Source organism: Brassica napus, chromosome C4 (assembly GCF_020379485.1).
Source record: "Brassica napus cultivar Da-Ae chromosome C4, Da-Ae, whole genome shotgun sequence".
NCBI classification, from domain to species: domain Eukaryota; kingdom Viridiplantae; phylum Streptophyta; class Magnoliopsida; order Brassicales; family Brassicaceae; genus Brassica; species Brassica napus.
The window spans coordinates 23,738,875-23,762,822 of NC_063447.1; the positions used below are offsets into that span (position 1 = coordinate 23,738,875).

The 23,948-nt window shown below is 43.6% G+C and overlaps 1 protein-coding gene across 1 annotated transcript; it reads left to right on the plus strand.

The window, feature by feature from the left end:
• Positions 1-6,010: 6,010 nt before the first annotated feature.
• On the plus strand, positions 6,011-8,879 carry LOC106449894 (DNA-directed RNA polymerases I and III subunit rpac1-like). Its single transcript, XM_048754343.1, has 9 exons — positions 6,011-6,872; positions 7,054-7,219; positions 7,313-7,468; positions 7,541-7,621; positions 7,714-7,904; positions 7,972-8,067; positions 8,142-8,235; positions 8,350-8,505; positions 8,580-8,879. The coding sequence occupies exons 1-9, from the start codon at positions 6,702-6,704 to the stop codon at positions 8,705-8,707; spliced, it is 1,239 nt and encodes a 412-aa protein (XP_048610300.1). The 5' UTR covers positions 6,011-6,701; the 3' UTR covers positions 8,708-8,879.
• The last annotated feature ends 15,069 nt before the right edge of the window (positions 8,880-23,948 follow it).

The following is a 23,948-nucleotide window of genomic DNA, read 5'->3' on the forward strand; positions in this document are numbered from 1 at the left end:
AATTCAAGCTGTCTCTGATCGGAAAGATCCTCAATCCGAAGAAACAAAGTGTAGAGAAACTTCTACAGAAAATGTCGGTACAATGGGGCATGGAGGACCGTATCACTGCCAATGACTTGGGAAATGAGAAGTTTCTACTCAACTTTACCACTGAAGATGAGCTGACCTCTGTTCTTCGACAGCCTTTCACTTTAATTTCTGTATGTTTGTGCTGGTTCGATGGGAACCTATTATCCATGATGACTATCCTTGGATAATCCCGTTCAGGACTCGACTGATAGGTGTACCTTTGCATCTATGGACTGAGAACAACCTGAGAGAAATAGGTTCCCGTCTGGGGCATGTTCATCAGGACACAATAGAGCTGATCGAAGGCAGAATGCTCCTAGACATTGACTCTCGACGACCATTAAAGTTTGCAAGGAAGGCTGAATCTCCTGAAGGAGATGAGGTTACGATTGAAATTAAGTATGAGATGTTGTTCAAGCATTGTTCTACTTGTGGCATGCTTACTCATGAGAAGGAGTATTGTCCTTCACTTAATTGTCAAGGCGTCTTTGCGCGGGTACAGTTGCAAGAGAACCGTCCACAACAGTATTCGCAAGCGCTGGTTAAGAAGGAATATCAGCCTAATGCGTCGCACTCGCAAGCGCTGGTTGCTCCACATCATAAGCCGTCTCGCTATGCCATTGTGAGGCATGAAAATGGAGGGCGAAACTATGACTTGGAGCATCCTCGCGAGGCTTACAAGGGCCATGCTGATAGGGTTATTCGCCGTCGAGATGAACCGGCTTGGAGGAAGAGGTATGCTGGTGTGCGAGTGGAGGCAAAGCCTTACGATAGGTACAATGGAGCAAACTAGCGTGAGAAGAAGTCTCAGCCTCAGTATCGACATGATAAGGACGTGGTACGCGATCGACTGGTGCGAGCATCGGCTGATCGTGGTGATGGTTCCTATGAACATCAAATGCGGAGTGTCTCTCCTCTGCCGAGGGAAAGCGCTAAGCGCGTGCAGGCTGACCGTGAAGCTTCTCCACTGCAGTCTCAAGCGCGTCCGAGTCATGATCAGAGGAGTGTGGGTGTAGCTGTAGTCACGAGGAGAATAGCTAGTGCTATTGTTACGCCTTCCCGGTGTGACAGTTTGGACGGAAATGTAACTAAACGTTTAAAAGGGACTCCTCGGTCTCTAGCTTTCGATACTTTGACGGAGCAGGATCCTAAACCGACTACGGAGGATGATCAGGTGATTGAAGCGCTCGATGATATGGATATTACGGAGCAGCTAGATGGTGGGTTGATGGATTGTGAGATGCAAAATGATGACTTGATGGGGTTGGAACTTGTAGAGATGGAAGATAAGACTGGTCATGATAGGACCGATCAGGTTGCGGATCAAAAATCACAGAAGTTGGCTGGAAGATCGTTGAGGCATATCAAGCATGGTTACAAATCGAGTGCTTCTTTGGGCATTCAGAAAAAGAAATTTGAGATCCTTCTTCGAGGATCTCCACAGAAGAGATCATCTTCGTCTCTTGCAGCTCGTGCGTCTGGTGGAACTGGAGGCTCAAGACGCCACCACCATAGCTCTACGAAACAGAAAACCGGCTCATCTAAGAGTGATGGTTCGATGGGGTCCAAAACCCCATCCCACCTTGATCAATGAGGATGCTCAGTTGGAACTGTCGAGGGATTGGAAACGACGTCACAGTTCGACGCCTTACGGAGATGTGTCAGAAGCATCACCCAGGACTTGTGTTCCTTTCTGAGACGAAGAACAGAAGGCTGCTGTTGCAAAACATTCAGGCCGACTTAGGATTTGATCATTTGTTTACTGTATAGCCACTTGGACTCAGCGGAGGTTTAGCTTTATTTTTTATGGATGATTTTCAAGTTAATGTTTTATTTTCAAATAATCGCATGATTGACATTGAGGCAGTCATTGATGGAATAAAAGTCTATATAACGTTTGTTTGAGACCCTGTATTAGAAAGAAGAGATCAAGTTTGGGAACGTCTTACGCGCTTCTCAACAACAAGAAATGGACATTGGTTCATGATAGGAGATTTTAATGAAATAACATCTCACAATGAGAAAGAAGGAGGAAGACAACGCCCTGATACTTCATTTCTTCCTTTCAAGCAGATGCTTAATGATTGTGGAATGCTAGAATTTCCTTTCATGAGGATATGCTTTCTTGGGTGGGGAAGAGAGCAGGAGGATCAACAGTTCGATGTCGTTTAGACAGAGCAGTAGGAAATGCGTACTGGCATGAGAAGTTTCCCCACTCGACTGTAAAGTATATGAGGCTATGGGGATCAGATCATCGTCCGATTCTTGCAGACATACTCATAAAGCCAATGAGAAGATCCAAAAAGTTCAAGTTCGATAAAAGATGGCTGGATAATGAAGAGCTACGGCAAATTATCCTTGAGGGATGGAAATCTCCTGATCTTCCCCCCAATGTGACTATTATGGAACATATTTCCAGTTGCAGGAAAGCCTTGAGCGAATGGCGAAAGCAAAATAATGTCAATTCGGCAAAATTAGTGGAGGAGCTTAAAGAGAAAGTGGAAGGCTTGTATGCAGATGATAATGCCACAACTGAGGAAATTGCAGCAGCTTTGAAGGAACTCTCAGATGCTCTTAAAGCAGAAGAGATGTTCTAGAAACAGAAGAGTCGGGTGTTTTGGTTGAGTGAAGGAGACAGAAATCAAAAAAATTTCATGCCTTGACGAAGCAATGAAGAGCAAGAAATAAGATCACACAGCTCTTAGATGAGAATGGAAATATTATTGAGGATGAAGAAGGATTAGTAGCCATTGCTACTAGTTACTAGGCAGATTTTTGAATCATCGAATCCGAAGGAAATTGAAGAGGCGCTAGCTCAAGTCCCAACGACGATCACTGGTGCTATGAATGACAACCTTACAACTCCGGTCTCTGAATGGGAGGTCAAACTAGCGCTTTTTGCCATGCACCCAGAAAAGGCCCCAGGACCAGATGGAATGACTACGCTTTTCTACCAAAAATTTTGGGATATAGTAAAGGAGGATTTAACTCTTATGGTTAATAAATTCCTTTTTGAGGGGACGGTGGCGAATGGACTGAATGATACGAATATATGTCTCATCCCGAAGATAAAGAAGCCTAATGCAATGGCTCAGTTTAGACCCATTAGCATGTGCAATGTCAGCTACAAGATAATCTCTAAGGTCTTATGTCAGAGGTTAAAGAAGGTCCTACAAGGTTTGATATCGGAAACCCAGTCAGCCTTTGTTGCTGGGAGACAGATTTCAGACAACATTATGATTGCTCAAGAAATGTTCCATGCTTTGAGAACTAAACCAAGTGGACGCAATAAAAGGATGGCCATCAAGACAGACATGAGCAAATCATATGATAGGATGGAATGGTCTTTTATTGAAGCTGTTCTGCGCATGATGGGTTTCTCAGAAACATGGATCAGTTGGGTCATGCGATGCATTACATCGGTGAAGTATAAGGTCCTCATGAATGGAGAGCCAAGAGGGAATATTATTCCAGGTAGAGGACTACGTCAAGGAGATCCTTTGTCTCCTTTCATTTTTATTCTATGCACGGAAGCGCTCGCTAGCCTTCTTAATCATGCAGAGAATCAAGGGAAGATAACAGGGATGCGCGTCACACGCGCGTGTCCGTCGGTATCCCACCTTCTCTTTGCTGATGATAGCCTTTTCTTCTGTAAGGCGGAGCCCCGTGAATGCGAAGAAGTAATGAAAGTAGTCAGGAAATATGGTAAAGCATCAGGTCAATGTATCAACTTTGATAAATCGTCCTTACTCTTTGGTAAACGGATTAATGCAACTATTAGACAATAAATAAAAGATACACTTGGAATACAGAATGAAGGAGGAATGGGAACATACCTAGGCATCCCCGAAGACATAAGCGGCTCTAAATGTAAACTTTTTGCATTCCTGAAGGATAAGTTGATGCATATAGTAAATGGATGGACAGGTAGATGGCTCTCAAAAGGTGGAAAGGAAGTGCTGATTAAATCCATTCTGCTCTCTCTTCCGACATACGTCATGTCGACTTTCCTTCTCCCATTGGAGATATGTGAAAATCTAGCCAGTGCCATCGCTCAGTTCTGGTGGAGCTCGAACCCACCAAAAAGAGGAATACACTGGGCGAAATGGGAAAAAGTCTGCCTACCCAGAGAGGAGGGTGGGATTGGATTCCGTATGATCCATGAGTTTAATCTAGCGCTATTGGCAAAACAACTATGGAGACTAGTACAATTTCCTGATTCTCTGGTGGCCCGAGTCTTAAGGGGAAGATATTATAGATTGAGTTCTCCACTACGAGTAAACACTGCTAGCAGCCCATCCTATGTGTGGACTAGCATTTCTGCTGCAAGGGAATTTCTATTACTGGGAACTAGACAGAAGATACATTCTGGCTATGAAGTCAAGGTATGGGAGGATCCATGGATTCTAACGAACCCTGCGAGATCAGCTGTCCCCATAGCACCAGTGATGCATCCTAATATGAGAGTAAGCGATATCATTGATCAGGGATCGAAGGATTGGGATGTTGGACTATTGGAGAACTATGTTCATCTTGAGGATATACCACTCATAAGGAGTTTGGCCATAAGCTCAACTCATCGTCGTGATACTTTCTGCAGGAACTTTACAAGGAATGGCCAATACACGGTCAAATCTGGATATTGGGTGGCTCAAAATTTATTAAAGACAACGGAGGAAAAGGAAGTTTTGGAGCCAAGTATTACAAAGATCCAAGCTTTTGCGTGGAACTTAAAGGCGCCTACGAAGATATGTCATCTTATATGGCAGTTGATAACTGGTCATGTGGCAGTAACGAGGAACTTAGCAAGACACAACATGAGGTGTGACAATTATTGCCCAAGATGTGGAGAAGTGGAGGAAACTGTAACACATGTCATTTTTGAATGCCCACCAGCTCTCCAAGTTTGGTCTTTATCATCTACTCCAACAAGCCCAAATATTTTCCCGGTATCAAGCGTCTACACAAATATGGATTATCTATTTTGGAGGAAAAACAATATTATTGAGCCAAAGCAAGATAGGGATCCTTATCCCTGGATAATATAATACATTTGGAAGGCTAGGAATGAAAAACTTTTCAGGGGAATAGATAGAGATCCTTTGGAGTTAGTTCGACATGCAGAAAGTGAATGCCAAGCCTGGTTTGATGCCAATGAAGTGGTACAATCAGTGGCACATGAAAATATAAATGAGGAACCCCAAGTCATAAGCTTGGGAAATATATGCTTGTTAGATGGATCTTGGACATCTTCTGCTAACTTTAGTGGATGCGGATGGGCATGGATGGATAGTTCTGGGAACATTCAACTTATGGGGACAAGAAACTTTCCTCGACGCGAATCAGCCTTGCATTCGGAAGTAGAAGCACTGGGATGGGCGATGGAGAATATGCTGCAACATTCAACCTGCCAGAGCTTTGGGACAGATTGTAAGGAACTGATTGCAATGGTAAAGGACCCTCAGGCGTGGCCAAGCTTTGCGACGGAATTGGAGAGGATAGAGATGCTACATATATGCTTCCCGGATTTCAACATCACTCACGTTCCATGGGCGCGCAATCAGACTGCTGATTTTTTAGCTAAGACTGCTAATTTTTTAGCTAAGATTGATAGATCCTTCCATAGGGAGTTACATTTTATTGGTCGTTCTATTCCGATTTGGTTACCCAGACCACCTCAAGTTTGAGTAATATAGATTGGCTTTTTGACGTCAAAAAAAAAAAAACAGTTCTTAGATTAATTTCTTTTACTCTTTTATTTTTTGAAAAGTTGCTAAGTCGAGAGGCGGACCACTTGTCTGGAAGAGGTGGAAGAGGTGTCAGCTGACAGACTTAAGAAAATATATATACGTGGTTTGTTAAGCTAGTACAAGTGAATTTTGACAGCTACGGTGGTGATTTCACGAACATGGCTCTTACCTAAGTAGAGTGATAGTTTTGTAATTTGCACCTTCACAATTTCACTATTCTACACGATTTTTTTGTCACAGAATTCTCTCAAATAAATATTTTTAAGTTTTTCTCACAAAAATAGACTTTAACAACTAAAATAATCAAAATAGTATTTTTTATTTTGAAAATTTTAAATTTTTTTAAATTTTTAAAATTTGAAATCCTATCCACAAAACCCCACTCCTCAACTATAAACTCTAAACTCTAAACTCTAAATTTTAAACCCTAAACCTCACCCATTAACTCTAAACCTTAATATTTACATTAATTAACTCTAGGAATTAACTATATATTTACTTCTTTTGATAAAACATTTAAATCTATTTTGGTTCTTTTTATTTTTAAGGTTTATATCTGTGACAAAATTTTTTATTTTTTAGGTGTATCATAGGAAATTTCTCTAGATTAGATTTTCATTAAGTTTTTATCGATTCTCAATTATATATTTATACCGAACCAAATAAATCAAAGCTAACCGAACCAAAACACAATTAACCAATGCCCAAAAAGAACAATTGTTGAAAAGAAAAATACACACGTGTCGATAAACCCTATTCAATTCTTTCCCCTCCTCCCTACGGACACTCTCTTCGGAAATCTTCATCTCTCTCCCACTTCTCATCTAAACCCTAAAACTTCGGATTTGCTCACTCAGAACCGAAGTTCCGCTGCAAAGAAAGATGGCGACCAAAGAAGGAGAAGGCGAGGTAAAAAAGATCGTTACCGAAGAAGAAAAGACATTCGCTAAGAACTTCAACATAATGGATCTCGCCGACATCCCTACCGGACTTCCTCCGCATCTGCAACTCCAGCGAACTCGTGTCCTCTGTAAAAACGACGCTCCTATTCATGTGCCATCTTCCTTCTCTCGCTATTTTACTTCCAAACAGCTTAGCTTTTGTGAGTTTTTTGGTCTTAGAGTCTTACAATATCAGAGCATGGGTTTGGTCTGTTTTGTCAAAATCCAAATCATATGTGTGATGATTGTTTGAAAGCCTGAAGTCTCGAATGTTTGTGTATGTTTTCCTGTAGACGGCGAGTGTCGTTTACTCGGGTGCCTATAACGGTGTGGGAGTAGACAACAGTGTGAAACTTGAAAACTTCTCTGAGAATTTCAAAGTTGATGTCATCGAAATTTCAAATGACGGCATGGAATTGACATTTGATATGATTGGTATCGACGCAGCTTCCTACAATGGCATGGAATTGACATTTGATATGATTGGTATCGATGCAGCTTCCTACAGTGTCATATTATCTCTCACAACCTCTCTGAATCTTGATTTTTTAGTCTTTTTTTTTGTTTTTACAATGCAGCTTCCTACAATGGCTTTTGAAAAAGTATTTATAGCAAACAACACATCTATTGTTCAGGATGAAGTTCTTGCTCAGAGGATGGGTCTTGTACCTATTGCTGCAGATCCTAAGCTCTTCGAGTATTTATCTGGTAAGAAGACCTTATGTGGCATTTGATTCTTTATATGTATCTCAGTTTAGTTCTTTATCTCTGTGTCCATAGAAAACGACCAGCCAAATGAAAAGAACACCATTGTTTTCAAACTCCATGCCAAATGTGCAAAAGGTGAAGGACGTAAGAAAGGTAATGTTGTATTCTTTGGTTAGAGCATCGGCAAAGTTCCTAATCTCTCTCATTAAAGAATGTTGTTGTCTGTTTCTTTTCTTTCGTTGTAGTTTTAACAAAGGAATTGATCTGGTTACCAAAGGGGAGTGAGTTGGTTAAAGAATCAGGAGATCCGAACTCAAAGCCTAAAACTTACACTTCCGTCAGCCGTAGCCAAGAAGAGTCCTTCCCTGAATTCACTGATAATCCAATCACTCCGAGCTATCCTGACATATTGATCGCAAAACTCGGCCCTGGTCATGTAGGTATTTGCAATTAGAGATGAATCAAACACTTGGTCTCTTCTAAACTTTATCTTCTTTATGTAGGAGATTGAGCTGGAAGCTCATGCTGTTAAGGGCATTGGTAAAACACATGCAAAGTGGTTGCCAGTAGCGACGGCTTGGTATAGAATGCTTCCTGAGGTGACAAGTTTATTACCTCAGCTTTATTCTTGCGTCATCTTCATCTTTCCTGTAATGCTTTTTTGATTGGATAGGTTATTCTACTAAGGGAAGTTGAGGATGAGGATACTGAACGACTCGTAGAAGCCTGCCCGGAGAAAGTTTTTGACATTGAAGACATGGGCAATGGTAAAGTAAAATCCTTAAACAATAGAGGAGGATGATTACTTTGGCTGCAACACTATCTCTCTCTCTCTCTCTGCTGTTGGATTATCATACTGACTTTGCAAAACTTGAAAACAGGTAGGAAGAGGGCAACGGTAGCATGGCCGCGTAACTGCACGTTGTGTAGGCAATGCGTGAGAGAAAATTATGGAGAGGAAGTAAAGATAGAAGGAATACAACGGGAAAAATGGATAGAGAATGTGGCTCTGCGACGTGTCAAGAACCATTTCATCTGTAAGAAAATAAGAAACAAAACATTCATTTTGCTCTGCAGTTCATGATATGTCTTAAAGGAAAACATAATTGAGTTTTGTTATTTGCGTTTCTTTCTGTTAAAATTGAGTCTACTGGATCACTGCCTCCTGATGTTCTCTTCACTGAAGCTGTCAAGATATTGGAAGATAAATGTGAACGTGTTATCGCTAATCTCTCCTGAAAAGGGATTTTGTTTGGTTTGGTCCATTAGAGGCATGGTTCTGGTTTAGTTTAGCTTTTGTATCGAAAGTTTCTGATAATTATTAATACCAAGAACATTGAAATGTTCTGTTATTGAAGAACATTGAAATGTTCTGTTATTGCATCGTTTCGTTCGAGTTCAAATTGAAATTCATTCATCTTGATTCTAAGTAGCTTCACCAAATTGAAAATTTGTTTTGGTTAATTTGGTTTCAGTATTTTGATTCTAACTGACCGAAAGAAGAAACCTTTTGTTTCAGAATTTTCATCTACATTGAGATGATTAAACGACCATGCATGGGCCATTAGTGTGTTGAGTTTAAACACAGCAGAGTATTGGGAAAACACCAAAAAGCTTACTTCTGTTGTAAAACGAAAACTGCTTTATCTGAATTTAGAATTTTTTTTGCTAAGTCAGTAATATGTGATACAGTAGCGTGCAAGCTCCAATTCTGGATATGCTTCTAAAAGTTAATTTTTCTACGTCTTCCCAAGTCGAATCATCAGCTGTATTCTCTGTCCATTTAACCAGCAACTGTCTAGCTCTCCCCATGGATTCTTGCTTGAAGTAGCTTGACTGGCTTTGCTGGAACGATTCGTTCTTGCAGAACTGGTGTAAAAACAGTATGTCAGGAAGCGGTCATTTGTGAGTTTTGAGGAGAGAGACATGGAAGACATTATGTACTTGAGATTCTTCAGGCAGTCAAAGTCTATATGAAACCATTCCAATACGATCAAGTACTCCAAATGGACCGTAAAACTTTGGAGAAGGCTTTGTAAAAGCCATAGCGATTGTCAATTGTCGAATAAGGATGTATCTTCAGCCACATCCAATCGCCTACTTTGAACTCTATTGCTCGATGGTGGTTATCGTAAGAGGCCTTCATCTGTTGTTTAGCTTCAAGTAATCGTTCTCGTGTCATTTTGAAAAACTTGTCTCGTTGTTCTAGGGCGAAATCAACTGAATCGACATGCGATCCTCCCCTAGAATAGTCATGAAGTCCTGGCAGTTCTCTTCCATACACTATTTCCCATACACAATTTTGAATGGTGTTGTCTTTAAGCTTATGTGGAACGAAGTATTGTAACAATATTTCCCCCACGAAAGCCATGTAAGCCACTTCTTTGGAACTTCTCCCGTTAAGCATCTTAAATACATTTACAGCGTCCTATTAACCACTTCGGTTTGTCCATTTGACCAAGGACGCTATGAAGTTGTAAAGTACAAATTCTCCTTAACAATCTGAACAATTATATCCAAAAAGGCTGCGAAAAAAATATATCCTGATCAGACACAATAATCTCTGGAATTTCATGCATGCGTAAAATGTTGCGAAAGAATGCTTGAGCCACTAAGATGGCTGTGTACGGATGGCTCAAAGCTATGAAATGAGTGTATTTGGAAAACCTATATACTACAACCAAGATCACTATTTTTCGGACACCTTAGTGTTGGACCCAATAATAGCAAAAGATAAAGTGGGCCGAAGCCCTAAGCCCATTAGCATTCGACTTTGATTCTTGCTCGGATCAAAAGAGCTAGCGATGAAGAAGCCCATCGGATTCGACTCAAGAGAATCCCGGTCGAAGTAGGCCCATTGTCTAAAGGAAGACAAGGTCAACACAAAAGGGGTGCGATCCCAATCATCTAGAGGTCGTTGAGAGAGATCCGTGGACGAAGAAACTATAAGAGGAGAAAGAGATGGAGGTAGAGGACACACGTGAAACCCTAGAGAGATCTAACCACTTTCACCGACCTCGATCTTAAGTTCTAAATAGTCTATCGTTGACCTCAATTGTATTTCGATCTCATTTTCATTATTGTATTCAGCCACACTTAATCCTTAATATCCATTTTTTTCGACCAGAATCTGATTACATCTTTGTGTTCTAAGGATATCGTTGTCCACATACTTTTTCTTCCCTAGTTTTTACATCTCAAACACTACCAAATATTTAGTGTGGCTTTTAGGATCCACATTTTGGCCCCGTCTGTGGAGAATAGAAATGAGAAACATCCTTGCTAAGAATCCGATCTAAGGTTCCTAAGCATGCTCATGTATCCCACTCAGGCCCCGTCCGGTTCCACCGAACCAAGAATAACAGACGTCAATTTCTCCGGGCTAGAACGTAGAAATCGAACATCGCTGGCGGGCCCGCTTATATCGGCCTTAAAAGAAGAAATGATAACCGGACCAAAAAAGCAACCTATCAAAAAATGACTCTCCATTTCTGACGATAAAAGAGCTAACCATCGCGAACAACAGAAAAATTTAATGACGGACTGCCCCAACTCGGAGGAACGAGATTCAAGGACAGTAGGATCTTCTTCCACGAACATGAAACAATCAAACTCGATAAACCCCACGATGATGCCCTACTCACCGAATGGACTTTGGGGGGACCACCTTCTCGAAGATTCTTGTCGACCTGGGGAGTGCAAGCAACATCCTCTCACAGAAAGCCTTCAAAGCAATCAGCTACCCCGATCCCACTCGCAGAACGATGCCACTCATTAGCCTGGCAGAGCCACGACGCAGCCGTTAGGGATCGTATCGCTGATCGTAAAAACCTGTGATCTTGAACTCAAGACCGAATTCGCAGTGACAGAGCATTTTATACCCTTTGATGCCATATCAGGACGGCCTTGGATGCCCGAAATGAAGGCTGTTACCTTGATTTACCACCAGTGCGTAAAATTCATCTCTCCAACAGGCGAAAAGACCATACACAGGAATCAAAAACACTTGCATGCCTGCTACATGAGTGGATTTCAAAAGACACGCCCCCCGGAATCAAAACAACCACAAATATGCGACCTTCCTATCCAAGATCCCAAAAAAGATCTTTCAAGCGCCGTAGCTTTGGATGAGCATTTTCCAGAAAATGCGTCAGCATCGAGAATAACCTCCCTCAAAAAGTAAGAAATGACCTATTAGCATTCTTAAAACTAAATATCCAAACGTTTTCCTGGATAGGAGAAGATATGCCGGGAATCGACACGTTATCACCTCCCACGATCTGAACGTTGATCCAACGTTCAAACCCGTAAAACAGAAACAAAGAAAATTAGGACCGAACGAGCTATAGCCATCAACGACGAGGTCGATAAACTCCTAAAAATTGGATTTATCTGCAATACCCAGATTGTCTTGATAACCCGGTCGTAGTAAAAAAGAAAAATGGGAAATGTAGAGTATGCATCGACTTCAATAAAGCCTGTCCGAAAGACAGATTCCCACTCCCGCATATCGACCGATTATTGGAAGCTCAAATTAACCCTAGAGCCAAGTCCCTCTCAAAGAAGAGATCGGTTGTAGTACTTAGGGATCAAATGCACATGGAGCGGGAGCACACAATAGATCAGATGAATAGTAAGATCAAGCTAGGCAAATAGATGTTAAGACAATAAATATTAAATAAACAGTAAATAAGATAGATGAGACGTGTTTTCACAGATAAAACAAAAGCCAAAATTTCAGGTTAGGTAATTCAAATAATGATATAGTTGCTCAGTGCATTTGATAATCAATCCTAGAACTCAAATATTATTTAAGATTGTCCAGCGCTTGCTGCGAGTCTACATGTTAGAATTCAATGTCCACGCTCTCGCGTGCCACACGGAACCAGTAACGATTGATGCACCTATAGGGTGTCGATCGATACTCTTCCGACAAGCTTTAAGCTCAGATCGATAAGTTCACTAAATCGGTTTGACCAGCTGGCTACAGCTCGTGTCTAACAACCTAGCTCAACAGAAATACTATCAGGTATGAGCCTACTCTCGTAGTTTTCAACTCCTAAAGCATGATCCTAATTATCTACTCTAGAATGCAAGCAATAAGTCTTAACTCCGTGAAGGATGTCAATTTATCACCTTAACAGTTCTAATATCAAAAACTCTTCATAAACATATAAACCCTAAGTTTATCAATGTAACTACTTAGACATAATCAAACAAGACATAAAGATAAACTGAATGAATTGCATAATTAGATAGAGACATAAAAACTCGAGTTTCAATACAATACTCTGAAGGAGTTCTTGGATCTTTTCTCCAAAACCTGAGCTATAAAATCCTAGTCTGTGTTTCTGTGTTCTTTCTTGCCCAAACGATAGCACAACTTATATATTCTAGGTCAAAACTCGTAAGGGGCATTCTTTTAAATATGCAGACTTATGGGCTCAACTCTAGATATTGGCTCGCGAAGCTTCTCGCATTGTGGACTCTGGGTATCGACTCTTTCACCTGTTCATTTGCTCAGATACGGGTTTGGCTCCATTTAAGCTCCATTTAGCTCCATAAAGTCTACAATGTTCCAGAATGTACCTAAACCTATAAATACACTAGAATATACTTCAAACATAACATAAAGACTCTGAATAAGATATATACTATGACATAAAAAATGGTCAAATCCATAGTATATTAGACAACAAGGATAAGCTGGTTTCGACAATATGCATATGGTGTCGTTCAACTATACCATTATGTTCCGGCGTATGGGGAGGAGTTGTAAAATGAGAAATTCCATGAGTTGATAAAAAGGATTTTAATGCAATAAAATCTCCCCCATTATATGTGTAAAGAGTTCTCAGCTTGGTTTGAAATCGATTTTCAACCAATGCTTTGAATCTTGTGAAAACATCATGAACCTGTTATTTTTGTTTCAACGGATAGAACCACGTATATCGGGTAAAAGGATTGACAAAAAAATGACATAGTACTTGAAACCATCTATAGAAATCAATGGACATGACCAAACATCAGAAAAAAACTATATCTAATGGGTAAGTAGATACAAGAGCAGAAGTTATAAATGGCAGTTCAAGGTTTGTTTAATAAAGCCTTAGAAGAAATCGGCAAATCATACAAAGAAACCATAGTGTGAAGAATAGAAAAATCAGGGTGGCCTAATCTAGAGTGCCAATCAGATAGAGTAGTTCTAATAGCCGAAGCATAAGAAAGTGATGGGTACTTGGCATGACTCCGACTTTAGTATACACTGGAACAGATTCCTCCTGCAAGTCTTCTTGTTTCCCTCTCTTGACTCTTTCGATATAAAAGATGGATATGATTTCTTAAGGAGTAGAGGGATAGGAAAATTTCCATTAACCCCATTATTCTACTTTATTGGAATGATCGCACATTCTTGGAAGCTAGCTATATGAAAATTTTCTTTGATCCTATTATTCGCCTACATCTTTGTAAGAAGTAAAAAAAAAAAGAGGAAGAGAAAGAAAAAGTAGAGAGGAAAAATCGAACATAAAGAGAAAAATAGAGAGAAAAAGGGACCAGAGAAGATTACATGTGTGTTCATATACCTGCTATTGTAAGAGTCCAATGTTGTTGACATGAAGAGATGAGTGACAAAGAGAAGAAGAAGACAATGCATGTGTCAAGTGTGTATTGTCAAGAGTGTCAAAGAAAAGAAGAAGACAATGCAGGTAGTCAAGTGCGTATGGTCAAGTGTGTGACCAGAAACACATGACAATAATTGTAAGGCCCCGACCCGGATGCCTAAGCCGCGGTCGATACCTCATGTCGTTCGGTCCATACACTGACCGAACCTCTCAAAATTTCACCCTTTATCTATATTATCGCCCATAGGCGAGGGCTAACTTAGATCTTAGCTTAAGAATACCTTAGTCATTCCCTAGCTTAGATCATTGTTGGGGTTGAAAACGGTTACGACGAAGTTAACGTCCAAATCTCCGCAAAAGATGCAAAATACAAGTATGTCTTTTCGCAATAAATCATGTTCGATCAAGAGAACGTCGCAACGTATGTTCCCGAGATAAAATTTCATTCGAATTCTGTTTAGATCAAACATAAGCCAACGGAAACATACCCAGACCAGTTACGGATAGGTCCGAGTATGACGATCGGAACACGGACGAACCAAGCTCGGTCATTACGCTACTACCGCATATGCACGCTGTCCGGTCGCTACGTAGTGACCGAGCGTTCGTTCCGCTCGGTCGCTACGTAGCGACCGAGCTCGAGCCGAAGTCCAGTCGCTACGTAGCGACCGAGCGTTCGTTCCGCTCGGTCGCTACGTAGCGACCGATCTCGAGCCGAAGCTCGGTCGCTACGTAGCGACCGAGCGTCCGTTCCGCTCGATCGCTATGCAGCGACCGAGCTCCTCCAAAACGACGATACAACATTAGCCCATGCATTCTCGTCTACCCTTCGATGCTATCTCCTGAAGACCGTAGCGAACCCATTTCACGTTTCCCGCCATTCTAAGTCATCGATCAAACTTTACCGCAAAAACCGCGAAAAGTTCGTTCTTTATCGAAAGAAACCGTAATAAAAACTTCGAGTCAAAAGACGGCCCAAAGGGACCTAAGACATGACTCGAGGCCCAACTTACGATTTCTTAACCAACAGCCCGTAAGCCGCATGATGGTTTACGCTTGGTTTGCAAGGAAAGATAAATGTCAAGTTTCCGCGGATAAATACGAAATTTTGAACATAATTACGAAGATCGGAAAAAATGGAATATCTCCATTTTTACGCTATGACGGCTTAAGGGCAAAAGAGGAAAAGCGCAAACCGACCTAGGAGCCAGTATATAAGGAGTCCTAGGCGAGAAGCATGAGGAGGATTTTTCTCAGAGAAAACTTAGCACTTAGAGCAATTAGGCATATTTCCGTTTTTGTTATTCGAGTTGCGACTCAACTAGGTTATTGCCGTCTTAGGGTTTTAGAACTAGGAATCTCACCGACAGATCTCGTAGCCCAGGCTCTTACCTTGTTGTAACACCCAAACGCGAATTCGGAATAAGATCTACTTTGCTCTCTTTTCGATTTCTTATACTTTATCGTTGTTATTCTTGTGTTCTGATTGCTTGGCGTGTGGTATTAGCAGATATCCGGGACCTCTGGAAAATTAGGGTTTTCCTAGTTTTCTTATTTAAACGGAAATCGACAGCGCGAATTTCGGTTCCCACAGTTTTGCGCTAGAAGGAGGGGGGGGGGGTACGGATCGATCTAACTCTCAACCACATCACGCTCAACCAGACATGTCAACTGACGACGCGGATAACGTGCAGACTCCTCTTAACAGAAGCATTGGCACTGATCTCGTCGAAAAGGGGAACCCTGAAAGTCCTCCACCTCCCGCGAAAAATTCGGAGGATAACGAAGTCGAGCACGTCGACCTGGATCCTAGCGATGTCTCAAACGATACCGATGAGGACGTCGACAGACATCCAAGAAGGACCAGAACCCGATCTGCTTGGGAAAGCTCTCCGTTCGACAAACCAATGACAGAAGAGGAGGAAATCCTCTATTGGAACGAACAAGAAGAGCTGGCTGAAAAGCAAACCGAGCTCAATCGCAGTAAACGCCGACATGCTCGGAAATCTGCTGGCGAGACATCGGATATCCGTGATCTTCGTGACTATATCACCAAGACTGCGGTAGAAGTAAGAGCCGTGAAATCCCAAATCCATCACGCTACCAGCGCGGCCCCCGAGATCGACAGGCTGCTGGAAGGGGCTCGGAGGACCCCCTTCACCGCTCGCATCTCAGATATGAGGGTATCCGATCCAAGAAAAATCAAAGTACCAAAGTATGATGGTACGACCGATCCGAGGGCGCACCTTCAGACTTTCCACATCACGATGGGAAGAGCGAGACTGAAGGACGGCAAAAAAGACGCCGGCTACTGCCGCCTGTTCGTCGAGAATCTGGAAGGGGCAGCCCTCGAATGGTTCGCTCGCCTTAAGCGAAACTCTATCGGAAGTTTCCGACAGCTTGCATCAGAATTTCTCAAGCAATACTCTATGTTCATAGATAGAGAAACTTCCGATGTCGATCTCTGGAGTCTGTCCTAGAGGGAAGACGAACCCCTCCGCGAGTTCATCAGCCGATTCAAGTTGGTAATGTCCAGGGTCAGCGGGATAACGACAAGGTGGCCATTGATGCGCTCAGAAAGGCGCTCTGGTACAAGTCGAAATTCAGAAAATGGATAGCCCTCGACAAACCGCGGACGATCCAGGACGCCCTCCACAAGGCGACAGACTACATCATGATCGAGGAAGAAATGAAAGTCTTATCGCAAAAACATAAGTCGGCGAGACCATCCTCGAAAGATGTAGATCCAAAAACGAAGAAGAAGAACCCTCGTAACGACAAGTATGTTCATCACGAGGGGGAAGATCTCCAAGGAGCGCACAATTACGCGATCAGCTCGGACCAGGGCCGAACCACGGGTAATACGTGGACTCGCAATCAAGGATATGATGAAAACACCTTCTGCGAGTTCCACCAGTCCCGAGGACACTCCACGACTAACTGAAAAGTCTTGGGAGCAAGGCTTGCCGCGAAGCTACTAGCTGGAGAGCTCTCGGAAGTGACCAGCGTGAAATATCTCATCTTCGAGACCGATCGCCCCCCGATGGCGGACAGAAATCCTCCCGCGGAGAAATCTCCTCAAAGAAACCAATCTGGGGATAAACGCGGCAGAAGGCCGGACGACAAGGGGAATGATAACAATCGTCGCAGAGTCAACATGATCATTGGAGGATCGCAATTCTGCAACGATACGGTTTCGGCCATCAAGGCTTACCAGCGGAAGGCGGAGTCGAGCACAAACTGGCCTACCTGGTCTCCTACCCGAGATGATCAGAATTGCTCAATCACCTTCACGAAGGAGGAAGCCGGCATGATCGATCAACCTCACTGCGATCCGCTCGTCATAGATCTCGTATGACGAGATCTGGAAGTCGGCAGAGTACTCATTGACACGGGAAGCACGGTCAATGTAATCTTCTGCGACACTCTCAATCGGATGAGCATCGAATTGGGAGAAGTAACTCCAATGCCGAAACCGCTCACGGGTTTTTCAGGCGAAGTATCGATGACCCTCGGGTCAATCCAGCTGCCAGTCATGGCCAAGGAGATCACTGAAATCGTCGAATTCGCGGTGGTCGATCATCCTGCCATCTACAACATGATCATGGGAACCCCATGGCTCAACTCCATGCAAGCCTTTCCATCAACGTACCACCTGGGTGTCAAATTCCCGACCCCAAACGGAGTTGCAGCTATCTGGGGATGTCAGAAACAGTCGCGACTATGCTTCCTCGCGGAGCACAAGTTAAGGCAAATGACGACTTCTGCAATGGCAAATCGCAAGCGCACGAAGATAGATAAATCTTCGGCCAAAAACGTTTCAAGAAAAGACGATTTAACATCGTCTGCTATCGCAAACGCTTCGGGTGTCGAAACTCAACCCGAGTCCGAAGCCGACACTACGACTCAACCGGAACATCCGGAAGAGAACGCTGACCCGGCCACGGTCATCACGATCAAGACGGTCAGCAGGGCGACAATCGCCGAGTAAAAACACTCGCAGCATAAAATAGAACTACGAGATCGCTTGATCCTCGAAAGAGGTACGTAGGCAGCTCGTCGAAAGACGAGTTCAGCTATCCCCCTCTCTAAAAAGGGGGGGGGGAGTGGGTGCGTATACTCGTATACTCCCACATAAGAAAAGATGAGTTATTGTAATCGAGTTTTTTAGAGATTTCGAAAAATTTTACTACAATATGCGTCGCTCCTTTTTAAGACACTTGCGCTTCAATTAACGCAAAAGTCTCAGAACACGCTTAGAAAATCTACAAACGTTAAGACTCTTGTCAGCAGCCTCATACGGCCCAAAATCGCAAAACAATCCCTCTTCAGCACCGAAAATATACGTATAGTCTTCGAAATAATTGCGAGACGTCGCCAAGTTAAAAGTCGAGACGATGCGAACAAATTGTCCGAACGCGACCACAAAAACCTTACACTCCGTTCGTCACGACGAACACATCAGCCGTCTTAAACAAACGCAACTTGATCACTCTTTTGATCTTCGAACGTCCAACACAAGGACAAAAGCGCGCTACAAAAAAAATCCGAAATTTTGGTCTAGCACTTCCAGTTGGCTTAAAAATTGTCTCTGGAAAGATGCTCGATTCGTACCATACAAGTCATATAAGCCGAGAACCTATCGCGGGCTTTAAATCGGTACGAATTAGGTAGAAATCGCAACAGGAAAATCGATAGCCGGCTAGTCACCGTACAAGCCTTAAAACCGAGAGTAAACCTAGGTCTTGCCCTAAACCCATCCATTGGTCTTAGACATCTCAAAGACATGATATCTAAACGATACGAGATCCTAAGACATGTCTCTCCGTTCGTATCTCAACGTTCCCGAAAGTTCGTAAGAATAAATTATTTTTACGAAAACTCACGTCTCGAACAAACCAACAGATTGAACGCCTCAACGAAGTTAAATATGAGAAGACAACTCATGTTTACTTCAAACCCCCTCGAAACAAAGTAACTCAAACAAACATCCATTATATATATAAACCGCATAGCGGTAGGGGTTCAAAGCCACCAACGGCCAGTCCCGATAAAAATAAAAGCGGCCAAAACAGGCCCATACAAAGTTCAAAGGCCACACTCGGCCGGAGATATATGAACGAAGGCCACACTTGGCCGCAGAATACTAGATAAGGGAAAAACTTCTTCCCGTCAAACACTCACCTCTCACAGATCAAAGTTAAAATTTCCGGACAAGGAAGCTCCGAATGCATCCGCGGGATAGTTCACTTCCTCATCGTCACCAGCAAACTTGGTCGTTGTCTCTACGGTATCAGGAGAAACCGGGATGGGATCCCAGAATCCATGAATCCTCCCGTCAATCGGAGAAATGAGCGTCTCATGCCGCCCTTCATTAACTTCATCTCCCTCTCGAAAACGTAGTCATCCGCCCGCGTCTTCCAAAGGCTCCCAACTGAACCGCGACACTCACGGAAGTCGCCCAGCGAGTTGAAAGCATTCTTGAGGTTCCCGTACTCGACCTAGTATTGAGAGGCGTGAGTCTTCATCACCTCGACAATCTCCCTCTTGCCCTTCTGTTCCGCCCTACGAACAGCCCTCGCATGATCACGAGCGAGTTGGCATCTCGCGCCAACATCTCGTCTCGCATGCGAGCAAGATCCTTTTCCGCCTTCTCCGCTTTAAAGCGATAGATCATGGCTTCTCTATGGCTCGCCTCAATGGCCGATCCAAGCAAGTTCAAGCCGTGTAAAACCGATTGACACGTTATAGGAAAAAAAAAATATATATATATATATACACTTGAAACGATCGTCAAAATTCTTAAAGCCTATACCCCGTTGATGATACGAGATCCTTCCGCGATGACTTTCGGCCTCCCCGACTCATTCGTGGATGGAGGAGCATCGAAGCCCGAGGGAAGACCAGTGAAGAAATCATCAAAGTCCGGAGTAGGGACCTCGCTCGTATCGCTTCCATCGCTGAAAGCAAGGTCCGGATCCCATCCTGGAAGCATGAAATCGTCCACCGAAAACTCCAGGTCACCGAGGTCAATATCTTTCCCCTTCGAAGAATTCAGCCCCGTAGCAACCGTGGGAGCAGCGTCGAGACCTTGGTCATCAGGCTCGGAATCACTCCCTGTTTCCCCGCCCAAAGCAAGACTAGGATGCACAAACCTCAACGCCTTTCGAACTCTCTTCGGCGTAAAGGAAGTCCAGAAGAAAGGACCGTTCCTGAGCAGATCCCTCACCACGATAATGTCCTTAGGAAACGGAGCAAGGGGATTGATGAAGGGACAATCGTTCAGCAACCTCCGGAACAATAGGATACAACTGTTTTCGACAGACGCAGCGTTCACACGAACGAAGAAGAAAAAATTCTTCCACGAGTTGAAGTTAGAAGTAAACCCGTTAACCACTGACATGAAGTTCCGAGGGACCAGCATGTACTTGTCCGTATCCTTGATGATCTGCAACCTAAGAAGCGCTTCGAAATGATCGACGGTAAGAGAGAGACCATGCTCATAGCTCAGGATCAGGACTCCGATGAGGTGCTGGATGCCAAGGGGATTCAGTTGGCTTATCGCCACCCCAAAACGATCCAACACACAAACGATAATTTCGGGAATCGGGAACCACAAACAACAGCGCACTACGAATGCTTCGTAACAAGTAAAGTAACCCTCCGGGGGACTACTAGCGCGCTCTCCTTGACAAGGAACCCTGAACTCCACCGCATCCGAAATATGGTAGAACGACCGCATGACCTCGAGGAATTCGCCAGTACTCCTACTTGGTGCACCTTCCTCGACCGGGCAACGGTTCATGACCGGGAATGATTTCTCTTTGGGAGGCGTGATCGAACCATAACACGCCACCCACCATGCCTCGTTCTCGGCCGGGTCTACCGAATGAGGAACAAATTCTATCTTTGGCACACAGAGCTCTTCAGAAACGTTCGTGGGCAAGGACCCTTTCTTCGAACTCCTCTTCTTACTCGACATCTCGTGTTTTCTTTTTTAATCAAGCAGGAAATGATAGAGAGAAAGAAAAAGAAGAAATATTTTTTCAAGAAACCTCTCTATGAGAATGAGTAAGTGTAAAGGTTGTGAAGAAATTATCTCCCTTCTTATAGGCATGAGAAATTACTATTTACTTGCGGATTTTCGGACACGAACTTCGCCCAAACACACCAATCTCATCCGAACTCGCCATACCGCACGTTGGAATCTCTCTAGAAATCCACGATCCTAACGAGCTGGGGGGCTAACTGTTGGGGTTGAAAACGGTTACGACGAAGTTAACGTCCAAATCCCTGCAAAATACAAGTATGTCTTTTCGCAATAAATCATGTTCGATCAAGAGAACGTCGCAACATATGTTCCCGAGATAAAATTTCGTTCGAATTCGGTTTAGATCAAACATAAGCCATCGGAAACATACCTAGACCAGTTACGGATAGGTCCGAGTATAACGATCGGAACACGGACGAACCAAGCTCGGTCATTACGCTACTACCGCACATGCACGCTGTCCAGTCGCTACGTAGCTACCGAGCTCGAGCCGAAGCTCGGTCGCTACGTAGCGACCAAGCGTTCGTTCCACTCGGTCGCTACGTAGCGACCGAGCGTTCATTTGCTCGGTCGCTACGTAGCGACCGAGCGTTCGTTCCACTTGGTCGCTACATAGCGACCGAGCTCGAGCCGAAGCTCGGTCGCTACGTAGCGACCGAGCGTCCGTTCCGCTCGATCGCTACGTAGCGACCAAGCTCTTCCGAAACGACGATACAACATTAGCCCATGCATTCTCGTCTACCCTTCGATGCTATCTCCCAAGACCGTAGCGAACCCATTTCACGTTTCCCGCCATTCTAAGTCATCGATCAAACTTTACCGTAAAAACCGCGAAAAGTTCATTCTTTTTCGAAAGAAGCCGTAATAAACGCTTCGAGTCAGAAGACGGCCCAAAGGGACCTAAGATATGACTCGAGGCCAAACTTACGATTTCTTAACCAACAGCCCGTAAGCCGCATGACGGTTTACACTTGGTTCGCAAGGAAAGATAATTGTCAAGTTTCCGCGGATAAATACGAAATTTTGAAGAAAATTACGAAGATCGGAAAAAATAGAATATCTCCATTTTTACGCTATGACGGCTTAAGAGCAAAAGAGGAAAAGCGCAAACCGACCTAGGAGCCAGTATATAAGGAGTCCTAGGGGAGAAGCATGAGGAGGATTTTTCTCAGAGCAAACTTAGCACTTAGAGCAATTAGGCATATTTCAGTTTTTGTTATTCGAGCTGCGACTCAACTAGGTTATTGCCGTCTTAGGGTTTTAGAACTAGGAATCTCGCCGACAGCTCTCGTAGCCCAGGCTCTTACCTTGTTGTAACGCCCTAACACGAATTCAGAATAAGATCTACTTTGCTCTCTTTTCGATTTCTTATACTTTATCGTTGTTATTCTTGTGTTCTGATTGCTTGGCGTGTGGTATTAGCAGATATCCGGGACCTCTGAGAAATTAGGGTTTTCTTAGTTTCCTTATTGAAACGGAAATCGATAGTGCAAATTTCGGTTCCAACAATCATTTCAACTTATGCACAGCGTAGTAATATCTACTCATGCAGATTTTTTAGAAACGTTTTCGCTTTTGTTTTTATTCTTCGGTGAAAGTTTCTCTGAGTCACTCATGGAGTTTTACCAAAGGTTATTTCACCGAGATCTAGTCGCGAAACGTTTTTGCAGGTTTCTTGAATGAATCAGTTAAACAGTGATAGACTTAGTCGACGAGCGGGGAGGACATGTTCTCTTTGTCGTATTTTCTGTTACTTTTGTTCTCTTTGAATCAGTTAAAAACCTAGCCGCGACTTTTCGCCAACAGGAAGTGCTACGAAACGAGCTTGCGATTTCTCTGTCTAAACATAAAGGAAAATGATAAATTTTACCAAATCCCGTAAGTTTGGCTCATTTCTGAGCTAAAGAAGGTTCAATGCATAAGTGTTTTACCAAAACACGTTTTCCAAAAACTTTTTGGAAGGGTAAAACTTGTTCTCCCAAAAACAGCAGAAAACCCCTAGGTTAATCGCGGAAAAAGGAAGCGCAGCAAATCGATTACACAGCTCGGTCGCTACGTAGCGACCGAGCACGCACAAGGCTCGGTCGCTACATAGCGACCGAGAACGCACACAGCTCGGTCGCTACGTAGCGACCGAGCACGCACACCGCTCGGTCGCTACGTAGCGACCGAGCACGCATGCAGCTCGGTCGCTACGTAGCGACCGAGCACGCACACAGCTCGGTCGCTACGTAGCGACCGAGCCTTCACACAGCTGTGTCGCTACGTAGCGACCGAGCACGCACAAAGCTCGATCGCTACGTAGCGACCGAGCACGCACACGGCTCGATCGCTACGTAGCGACCGAGCACGCACACGGCTCGGTCGCTACGTAGCGACCGAGCTCAAGCCAACTCTCCACTCGCTACGTAGCGACCTGCAAGGCCTCAGAAAGGTCCTCCTTTTCGTTCTCGTTTGAATCCTCATCGAAACGCTTTTCGTTTCGTCTCAATCGGAGTTTCCGTTGAGATTTTACGACAAAAACAAGTAGGACTCTTCTTGGCTTGCTTCCACTCACTACGTAGCGACCTGTCAGACCTTCACTCGCTACATAGTGACCTGTAAGGCCTCAGAAAGGTCCTCCTTTGGGTTCTCTTTTGAATCCTCATGGAAACGCTTTTCGTTTCGTCTCAATCGGAGTTTTCGTTGAGATTTTACGACGAAAACAAGTAGGACTCTTCTTGGCTTGCTTCCACTCGCTACGTAGCGACCTGTCAGACCTTCACTCGCAACATTGCAATCTGTCAGGCCTCAGAAAGGTCCTTCT

Coding starts and splice junctions, on each gene's coding strand:
- LOC106449894 (XM_048754343.1), top strand. CDS start 6,702: ATGGCGACCAAAGAAGGAGAAGGCGAGGTAAAAAAGATCGTTACCGAA. Junction 7,622..7,713: donor AGGTGAAGGACGTAAGAAAG/GTAATGTTGTAT, acceptor CTTTCGTTGTAG/TTTTAACAAAGGAATTGATC. Junction 8,236..8,349: donor CATTGAAGACATGGGCAATG/GTAAAGTAAAAT, acceptor ACTTGAAAACAG/GTAGGAAGAGGGCAACGGTA.